Raw genomic sequence first — 11,217 nt, 5'->3', positions numbered from 1 at the left:
ACAGCTACAATAAAATGATTTGATCCTTCATGTTAAAATATTAACAAAGAGTTATTTTAATTAAAATACATTGAATAAAAAGACAGTTGAAGTGCTGCTGTCCAATTTGCTTTTCTTTATAACATTTTTTACAAGGCATATATGTTCAACTTCAAATAATTCTTAGCTTTCGCAACTTCAGTTGCATTTCATAGAAATGTAAGAGTGATTTTGATTTGAAGTATTCCCTGACTAAGTTTCTACTGAGTAACACTGCATTTTATAAACTCACAGGAAACTCAATATTGTTGATGCCCTCTTTAAGAATACAAGCACTGACATTCAGTTCTTTTATAAAGGAGAAATAAAAATATTTGCTGCCATTGGCAAAATGTATGTACTTTACAGTTGCTGCTGCTCCATCAGTCTATCCCAGCAAAAATTATGAATCCAGAATTGTTAATGGACAGTATGCTCAACCAGGATCCTGGCCATGGCAGGTTTCCCTGCAGGTAACATCAATTATATCATAACTTATACAGTAAAAGACCATCATTTGCAATGTTTTATTTCAATCTCTGATGTCCATGTACAGTAACATGAAATTATGATTTGCAACTTATCTACTTGATAGTGGCTTTCGAGTGACTTCTAAGAACAGTTGCTCACCTTCAAGTGCTGAAGAAAAGTTCAGCAAGTGGGCCATAAAACAGCATGTGCAGAGGCAGTGGGCTAAAACCCAGTCTCAGGTATATGTGTGGGATGATGAAAAGATGGGCTCATTTACGCTCTATGCATTTTGTTTGTAGTTATTTCCCCAGAATCATTGCTTGGTTGTGAAGTTGCTTTGTGTCTGAAAATGGGTCCGATTTCTCCCCTGTTGTATCTAAGCTCCAGAAAATGTTGGCAATACTCAGCAGGTCAAGCAGCAGCTGTGAAGAGAGAAATCATGTTTATGGTTCAGATGATGAAATGCCGTCAACATGAAACATTAACTTTGTTTCTCACTCCATGGATGTTGCCTGATCTACTGAGCATTTTCACCATTTTTTGGTTTTGTTTCCAGCATCTGCTCAATTCTGTATTTTTGTGCATTTAAATTCCTTTGATTTAATTGTTGCCTCAATAAACCTTTCCTAACAGGATTCTTATGGACAACATTTCTGTGGTGGCTCTCTAGTAAATCAAAACTGGGTTATCACTGCTGCCCACTGCAATTTTAAGTAAGTATTTGACACCAAGCCATTTGTATTTATGTTGCACAACTTGCAGGAGTGGCATGGTGGCTCGATGGTTAGCACTGCTGCCTCACAGCGCAGTGAGGCCTGGGTTCAATTCCAGTCTCGGGTGACTGTGTGGAGTTTGCATGTTTTCCCTGTGTCTGTGTGGGTTTCCTCTGTGTGCTCTGGTTTCATCCTGCAGATTAGTGGACTGACCCATAATGCTAAATTGCTCCATAATGTCCAGGGACGTACAGGCGAAGTGGATTAGCCATGAGAAAGGCAGGGTTACAGGGATAGGATAGGGATGTGGGTCTGGGTTGGATGTTCTTCAGAGGGTCGATGTGGACTTGATGGGCTGAATGGTTTGCTTCCACATTGTAGGGATTCTATGATGAAATGTAACAACATGGCAAATCCAATTCTGGGACTACATTGATCGATGCTTGACGTGCAGCACAGTTCACTTATGTAACCCCAATCTCCATTCAGCAGATTAATTTCTCAAATGGGGACTGGTGGTGGCGTATTGTGCTGGAGATCTACTCACCTCTTGGAACTAAATTTGATTTTGTCCAATGAAGTGCAGATAATGTTACTCCAATTAGATCTCAATGCACAGCCTAAAGCCATCTCTAAATTTACTCTAATTTGGGGTGGTTGTATTAGTACCGGGAAGGCCCATAATGGTGTCAAACATTGCAAATGTCGGTACAATAGGGAAGGCTGACAGGTAGAGAGTTTAAAGCATGTCTTTTGCAATGAGTTTCAATATCATTTCTAGTATATAACGACATCCAGAAAAGGTACAGGCAGTGAACCGCTGCCTGCATATTCTGTGAGGCATGAGTAATCCATAAAGAGCACTGCATTTCATCCAGCTCTGCATTAAGTCTGTGATAATTAGGTATCGTGACTAAGCAGAAGATGGGGGGCCAAACTCCACCATGCACATTGGTGATAGGTGGGAATATTGCATTCTGTCACTTGGACTCCCAATAAATAGAAAGTGGCACCTTGAGTAGGCAGCTCATCACCATGGCTGATATGTTTGACAGATATCAGTGGGCAATATCATTTCACTTCCCAACTTTTAATCTCTAAACTATTCCATTGCTTGGATATTTAAGTGAGAACAAGAGACAACATTTGTAATAACTAAACATTTAACAAAAAAAATTTGTAAGAACTAAAATGTCAAATGTTCATCACATATTAACATAAATTCATTTTTAACAGCCCTGGGTATCATCAAGTTGTACTTGGAGAGTTTGACATGTATTCCTCAGAAGAACAACTTCAAATTAAAAGTGTTTCCCAGGTATGTATCTGTTCATAGATTCCAATTTACAATGCTTTTGTATTGAATAAAGATGATTCTAAATGTAAATTGCCAATAATGACTTATTGTACTATATTTTCTTTGGAACATATTCAGTACCACAGAAAAAAGTACATCCCAAAAGATAGAATAGGGAACTTTGTAGTAATGGAATTGTATTAAATAAGTATAGATTTTGAAATAAATGTTCTTTATCTTTAAACCAAATACATTTCACATACTGTGGAGTTTTAAGAATTCCACTTTATTCCAGCATCAATGTTACTAAGATTTTAAGATTTTCTTTCAGTTTTCTCCACTTTTTCTTACCCAGATATGTTTTGGCTTAAAAGAAGAATCAGTCAATTCTTAATTTCAATCCCCAACTTTATATAGAAACAGTTCTAAAGTACAGTTTCTTAATGTATTTATTTATGTAACTAACCTGTATATTATCTCCATGGGATTCAGTGTTCAGCAAGTCATCAACACAGTGAAGCAATGAAAGGAGTGTGCAGCAAGTCAGAATCACAACAAAGGTAGTGCCTGATGAATCATGTAGGGGTTTAAACTAATTAGTTGAGAGAAGGGTTCAATTAAAGGGAAGCTTAAAAAATTTAGAAGAGACAGGAGCGCAGAGGTACTTGGTAGTGAAGAGGCGAATGATAATCAACGTGTGACAGGAATAGGTAGAAAATATATGTAGAAGAGTGCAGCAGAAATTAGAAGCACAGAGAGTAATAATGGTTGAAAGTTAAAGATTACCGCGTTTATCTGAGTGCACTCAGCATTTGTAATAAGATAGAAGACTTGACAGTTCAAATAAAAATAAATGAATTTGAGTTGATAGCTATTACAGAGATGTAGTTACAGGTGACCAAGACTGGGAACTCAATATTTCAGACTTTCAACATTCCAGCAGAATAGATAAAAAAAATGTGATGGGGTAGCTTTCTTAATAAAGGAAACATCTGCCATGAGGTGAGTAGTGATGTAGATGAAATAGAAAACGTTGTTGAACCAATTTGGGTATAAGTAAGGCATAGCCAGGGAAAGAAGTCATGGATGAGAGTTGTCTACAGGCTCTATAGTCTACACTGCATGGTAATGTATAAATTGGAAAATAATGGAGGCATGTACGAAGGGCACTACAATTGTTATGGGTGACTTTTATCTGCATATTGACTGTGCAAATCAGATGGGCAAGAGTGATGAGGAAGATAAATTTATAGAGTCAACAGCAATTGTTTCTTACAGCACAATTTCACATGAACAGGCTATTCCAGAACTATTAACATGCAAAGAGTTAGAATTAATAAGAGTTAATAATCCCTCATGGTTAGGGATCTTCTAAGGGGTAGTGATCACAACATAGCAGAATTTCAAATTCAATTTGAGGGAGAGCAATTTGGATCTCAAACCAGACTTCTGAACTTAAAGACAATTACAGTAGTAGGAAGAAAAAGTTGTCTAAAGTGGGTTGAGAAGGTTGACTAAGGGGAAAGTCAATGGATGAACAGTGGCAGACATATAAGCAGGTATTATATGATGCTCAGCACAAATTTATTCTGGTCAGAAGAAGGATTTAATGAGAAGGATGAACCACTGGTGGTAGACAAAGGCAGTCAAAGAGAGTATCCCATTCAAAAGCTAAGACATACAAAGTGATGAAAATTAATGGTAGGCCAAAGGATTGGATTTTTTAGTAACCAGCAATAGATGACTAAGAAGCTAATGAAATTATCAAAGGAAATTGGCAAGAAATATAAAAACAAACAGTAAGAGCTTCTACAAGAAGATATAAAGAAATTGAATAGCTAAAGTAAGAGTGGGACCCTTTGGAAGATTAAATGGGGAATTTATAACAGGGAACAGTGAACTGGCATATAATTTGAAACAATATTTTGCAATGGCCTTCATAGTGGTGAACACTATAATATTCTACAGATGACAAATAAGCATGGTGCTAATGAAAGGCAAGATTTGTATCAGTTCTCATCATGAGGAACAAAGTATTTGAGAAACTTATGGACTGAAAAGCAGTCAATCATTAAAACTTTATGGTGTACAGCCAAGGGCTTTGAAGCAAGTGGCTGCAGTCATAGTAAAGACAGTGGTCAAAATATTCCAGACCTAATAGTATTCCAGAAGAGTTCCAGTGAATTGAAAAACTGTTAATGTGACATCTGCATTCAAAATGAAAGGAGACTTAAAGCAGGAAACTATAGGCCAGTTAACTAAATATGTCATTGGGAAAATGCTAGAATCTATTATTAAGGAAGAAATAACAAGGCATTTTGAAAAGCTTAATGCAATCAAACACTGTCAACATGATTTTGTGAAAGAGAAATCACATTTGACAAACTTTCTAGAGTGCTATGAGGATATAGCAAGCAGAGTTGATGAAGGGGAACCAATAGATGCAATGTATTCGGATTTTCAGAACGCATTTGACAAGAGGCCACATATAAAGTAATTGCACAAGATGGGACTCATTGTATCAAACTAATGTATTAACATGGATTGAGGGTTGGTTAATACACAAAAGACAGAATAGGATTGATGGGTCATCGGCAGGTTGGGAAGACATTGGTGGCGTGCCATGAAGATTAGTTCTAGGGCCTCAATCATTTATTGTTTATATTAATGACTTGGTTGAGGGAACAAAATATAATGTATCCAAATTTGAAGATACAAAATTAGTTAAGAGTCATGTTATGATGAGGACCTAAGGAACCTACAAGAGGATATAGATAGGTTGAGTGAGTGAGTGAGGAAAAACTTGGCAGATGGTGCATAATATAGGAAAGAATGAGGCCATGCACTTTAATAGGAAAGATCAAAAGGCAGACCAGTATTTAAATGGAGACAGACTCGAAAAAAGTTCAATGCAGAGGAATCTTGGTGTTCGTGTGTATGGAAAGCAGAATTTTAGCTTACAGATATTGCAAGTAATGCAGATGACAAATGGAAAATTGGCCTTTATTGCTTATGGGTTGGAGTTTAAAAATATGGAAGCCTTGCTACAACAGTTCAGGGTGTTGGTGAGGCCACACCCCCCCATGTACTCAACGGTTTTGTTACCTTCATTTTATAGAAAGGTTATACTGGCTTTGGAGGCTGTTCGAACGAGATTCACGAAGCCGATTCCAATGATGAAGGTGTTGACTTATCAAGAGTGGCCAAACAATTTAGAAATTTATTAGGGTTTAGAATAATGTGGGGTGATCTTATTGAAATATACGAGATTCAGAAGAGTTTTGATAGGATAGATGTTGAGAAGGTGTTTCCGCTTGTGGGGGGAGTCTCAAACTAGAGAATTATTTACAGAATAAGTAGGCACTGATCTAAATATGAGGCACAAGGGAATTAGTGAATATCTGAAATTCTCCAGCCCATACAGTTATGGAGGATATGACTGAAAGTATTTAATTAGGAGGTGGATAGATTTTAGAAATATCAGGGAGTTGAAAGTTATGACGAGCTGGCATAAGAGGGGAGTTGAGATAAGCCATAAATGTATTGAATGTCAGGGAGGTTAGAGGGGCCAAGTGGCTGACTCCTGGTCCTATTTCTTTTGTTGTTATGTCCATCTCTGCAATCTTATACACAAAATATTATTGATGAAAAAGGCTGTTGGACCCAGTTGCAGAACAACACTAGACTCTGTTATGGCTACAATGATTTTTTTTTTTCTAAAGTGATTTCAGAGTGTTCTCTCCCACTCTGTTCCCACTCCTGGTGAGAGAAGGAAATTATCATTAACAACCTTAAAATGAGTTTTTATTGACTTAGCCCTTTTTCTTTACCCACTAACAGTTTATACAGTTCTTTATCTTTAAAGTTTTATCTATTTCTGCAAGGTCAGAAGTCACATGACACCAGGTTACAGTCCACCAGGTTTATCTGAAATCACAAACTTTCAGAGAGCTGCTGCCCCTTTGTCAGGTGAAGTGACTTCTGACTTGTCCACCCAGTCTGATAGCAGCACCTCCACATCATATACTTCTACAAGGCCACCTTTCAATGTTTTCTTTCCAGGCTGCAAAGCTCAAGTTCAATATTTTTTTCTCACCCCAGGATGTCTTTGTTGTTTTTCTCCATCTGTCTCCACCAATTCCTTGTAGTTGCGATAGGATGCAATGCTCAAGGTATGGTTTGACCGAAGCACCAGACCATGTGATCACCACATCTGTCACACTACCGACTTTGTCAATGATAGCTTTATGTTGGTCAGATACATTAGGTCTTGTAGATATGTTACCTTAGAATCACAGAACTATGGTTCAGGAGAAGACCATTCAACACATCATCTCTGCATAGGCTATACATCCCAAATTTCTTTCAACTTCATCCTGAGTTATTTTAACACTATTTATGAAAAATGTAGAATGAATAAGTGGCATTTCATATCATTGTCACAGGTCATAACCCATCCTTACTGGAACCCCTATAACATGAACTATGACTGCACTCTTCTCAGACTCTCTTCCCCAGCCAACATAAATTACTATGCCTCTCCAGTCAGACTTGTTGCTTCTAATGCTGACATTCCAGGAGGCACAATCTGTATTACTACTGGATGGGGAAGGACAGTACCTGGAGGCGGTAAGAATTTTCTAAAATACTTCACCAAAATAATTTTGAACAATCATCTTGTAATTCTTTATAATTAATCTTTGCTTCCCTCATTTGTTTCCTCCAAGCCATCTCTAGCAAGTTAATGCAAACTAATATTCCTATTATTGATTCACAAACCTGTCAACAGTACTGGGGGAATCAAATCACTGACATTATGATTTGTGCTGGTGCTTCTGGAAGCTCCTCTTGCCAGGTAAGTGCTGCCATGAAATTTTAGATTATGTTAAAGGTCTGGGTGGGCTTCAATATAAAATCTACAATACACTGACTCTGTGACTATAATTATATGACTTAAGGTTTTGAATAACACAGACTTAAGTCACTTTGATTATAGCAGTAAATTTAAATCAAATGAACTGCAGAAAATCTGCCAGATGGTCTTTCTTTCCATCATTTTATGCAATAAGACTTATGGGACTTTTTTTTTTGCATTTGTCATTTAGTTGGGTTATGGGACTAATAAGCTCAGTGAATTCCATAGCCAGCTTCTTCCATTGGCATCAATGGTTCTATTTTAAGTCATTTTCATCAGCTGAGATCTGAGTGAGGTTTTTAAGTCAGAATTTATGTGATATCCCACTCCAATAGTGAACTACTTATAAAATAATACACACACAAATTCCTCAAAATAGCCTTCACTTCAAGAGGGGCACTGTAGCATGACTGAAAATTCATGGTGATAGAATAACTCAACCTTGTTTTGTTCCTCTTTCTGACATAATATTTGGAGGTGCCAGCATGGACTGAGGTGTACAAAGTCAAAAATCACACAACACCAGGTTATAGACCTACAGGGTTATTTGGAAGCACTAGCTTTTGGAGCACTGCTCCTGACAACCGCCTGATGAAGGAGCAGCACTCCAAAAGCTAGTGCTTCCAAATAAACTTGTTGGACTATAAATTGGTGTTGTGTGATTTTTAACTTCCTGAAATAAAGTTACTTTGCCATTAACTGGAAGGTTTTTTGATTGCCAATGATTTAATCAATTATTGGTTAGTCTTTCATGGAATTCAATCTGTTGGAAAGAATCTAAACAATGAGGGGGGAAAAAACCCTCTACTGGATACAGCATGTTAGTTTAACCTTTCCATTAGGGATCTGAGACATTACCATAACTTTCAATAGGAATGTATTAATCCTTTTCCTTTTAAATTACATATAGGTTCGTGTCAGAAGGCTTTGTGGGGAAGACTGCTTGAATTTCATTTTATGGAATATTAAGGTTTTCTATTTTTTAAATTTCAGGGTGATTCTGGAGGACCTCTTGTTTGCTATGGAAATACCGGCTGGAACCTAGTTGGCATTGTTTCTTGGGGAACAGCAAACTGCAATATATACAGTCCTGCAGTTTATGCCCGTGTTTCCAAATTACGCTCATTTGTTGATCAATACATTTATTACTAGTGAGTGTGACCAACTTGGGACATACCAAATTAATAAACAATGAGCCTGCATTCAGTCTCCCTTTTCTTTCATTATTTCAGTTTACACTGAGTGACTGTACTAGCATCAATTCCAAACATTGAGCTGCTCTGATTGGAATCAGAACTTAGGAGCCAAAAACAAGTGAACACAAATTTCCTAACTTGCTACACTGAAACCTCAGGCATTAAGTCAATAGTCCAATAGTCGATACCAGAAAGACAGCAAGAATCTGTATTGCTAGATACTGGTTCAATCAGACACTTTTTTTTGATGAAGTGCAAAAATTGAAATTAAGCCCTCTATTTAGGTAGCAGTGTTAGTTGTTCTGTCTCAGAATGTGCAGTATAAATTTCCACTCATTCAAATAGACATCCAGGATTACCAGGATTTCAAGAACTCTGCCTCTAGATTGTTAGGAGCACAGATGGAGACTGACAGAGACCATTTTTTTTGCTGGATCTTTGAAAGAGTAACCAAGATAGTCTCGTTCCTTATTCTTTTCCAAAAACTCTGTATTCTTTTCCTTTTCGTGTATACTGTATATACTCGAATGATAGTCAAATTTTTGACTACTTTTTAATGTTAAATTTATGGGGTTGACTATTACATGGATATTATCTTAGAGTGACTGAAATTCATGCCCGTCAAAATTCATACTGTATCATTAGCAGAAGCCCAACTGATCTCTAAACGAATAAAAAAATCACAAAAAAACGAATAGTGGTAATTCTGAAAACCCGGAGCGGAATATAACTGCCAGCCGACCAGCAGCAGAGCAGAACAACCGACTGATTGGAAAGCTGGAGCGGGATGTGACAGCCGGCACGTAATTCATAAACATTGTTGATCTGTTATCTGTGAAGAACTAGGGTTGACTTTTACATGAGATATATGGAAAAATCTTGGTTATTTGGCCAAAAATAGGGGGTCGACTTTTACATAAGATTAGATTAGATTACTTACAGTGTGGAAACAGGCCCTTCGGCCCAACAAGTCCACACCGACCCGCCGAAGCGCAACCCACCCATACCCCTACATTTACCCCTTACCTAATACTACGGGCAATTTAGCATGGCCAATTCACCTGACCCGCACATCTTTGGATTGTGGGAGGAAACCGGAGCACCCGGAGGAAACCCACGCAGACACGGGGAGAATGTGCAAACTCCACACAGTCAGTTGCCTGAGTTGGGAATTGAACCCGGGTCTCAGGCACTGTGAGACAGCAGTGCTAACCACTGTGCCACCGTGCCGCCCACTAAGATCAACTATTACTCGAGTATATATGGTATATTCAACTTCCTTTGTAAGTTACTCCTGAATCTGCTTCCAACGCATCTCAGATGATAAAAATTTGTGCAGAAAATTCTCATCTTCCATAGTTCTTTTTGCTATTTAGTTAAAATCTGTGTTGTCTGCTTTCTGACCATCCAACCGCTAGAAACAGTCTTTCCCTCTGTACTAAAGCAAGACCTTCTTAATTTTGAACATCTCCATTTACAACAGGGGAAAGCAATGGGAGCCAACTTCAAGGCACCATGAGTGTGTCTGCTACAGTGATAGGGGATTCAATTGTAAGGGAAACAGACTAGTGCTTCTGTGGCCGCAAAAGAGGCTCTAGGATGATATGTTGCCTCCCTGGTGCCAGAGTCAGGAATGTCACAGGGCATTCTGAAGGAGGATATTAGATACAGATCATGGTACATATTAATACTAATGACACAGGTAGGAAAAGGAATAAGGTCCTGCAAGCAGATTTAGGCAGCTAGGAAGTAGATTAAAGAATAGGATCCAAAAGGTAGTAATCTCTGGATTATTTTTGGTGAGTATGGAAATGGGAGGTTAGTCCAGTAGCTGGAGAGATGATGCAGGAGGAAGAACTTTAGATTTCTGGGACAATGGGACTGTTTTGAGGCAATTTGTAGGACCTGTACAATGGACCAGAATACTTATGGGCATGTTTGTCCATGCTGTCGGGGCGAGTTTAAACCAAGTTGGCGGGGTGGGGGGGGGACAGTTGGTAGATGAACAGCCAAAATTACATAAGATAGCAAAGGCATCCAGAAGGCATAGATATTATCTGCCAATTAAGGAACAAGGAGTTTGGCATGTTTGGATGGTATCTATCTTTATGCAAGGAGTCTGGCAAACCAAGGGGATGAGTTGAGGGCACAAATTAAAACACGGCGGTATAATGTATTGCTGTTGTTGAGACATGGTTGAGAGAGTGGCAGGATTGGCACCTCAATATTTAAGGGTACAAGGCAAGAAAGAAAGGAGGTGAAAGAGGACAGGGATGTCACAATATTGATCAGTGAATCAATTACAGCAGTAAAGAGGAATGACATCTTAGAAGACTTTTCAAATGAAGCAATATGGGTAGAACTTAAAAACCTAAAACGAGAAATCATAATACTATTATAGGCCCCCAGCATATGAGAGGAACAGAAGAGCAGATGTGGAGACAAACTTCAGAGAAATGAATAAGTAACAGAGTTTTGAAAGTGGGAGATTTTAACTTGCCCAACATTAATGAGAGTAGTCATAGCATGAAAGATTTAGAGGGAATGAGATTCTTAAAACATATCTGGGAGAGTTTTTCAAGCCAGTGCTTAGAAGATCCTATCAGA

The 11,217-nt window shown here is 38.1% G+C and overlaps 1 protein-coding gene across 1 annotated transcript; it reads left to right on the top strand.

Annotated features, from left to right (window-relative positions):
* Positions 1–374: 374 nt before the first annotated feature.
* LOC132824079 (chymotrypsin-like protease CTRL-1) lies at positions 375–9,417 on the top strand. Its single transcript, XM_060838348.1, has 7 exons — positions 375–491; positions 1,123–1,202; positions 2,439–2,520; positions 6,945–7,128; positions 7,227–7,354; positions 8,408–8,565; positions 9,309–9,417. Exons 1-7 carry the CDS (start codon positions 375–377, stop codon positions 9,415–9,417), a joined length of 858 nt encoding a protein of 285 aa, XP_060694331.1.
* The last annotated feature ends 1,800 nt before the right edge of the window (positions 9,418–11,217 follow it).

This window comes from Hemiscyllium ocellatum, chromosome 17, assembly GCF_020745735.1.
Source record: "Hemiscyllium ocellatum isolate sHemOce1 chromosome 17, sHemOce1.pat.X.cur, whole genome shotgun sequence".
Classification (NCBI taxonomy): domain Eukaryota; kingdom Metazoa; phylum Chordata; class Chondrichthyes; order Orectolobiformes; family Hemiscylliidae; genus Hemiscyllium; species Hemiscyllium ocellatum.
Note: the sequence above shows the minus strand (reverse complement) of the source record. Positions and strands in the feature narration are given on the sequence as shown.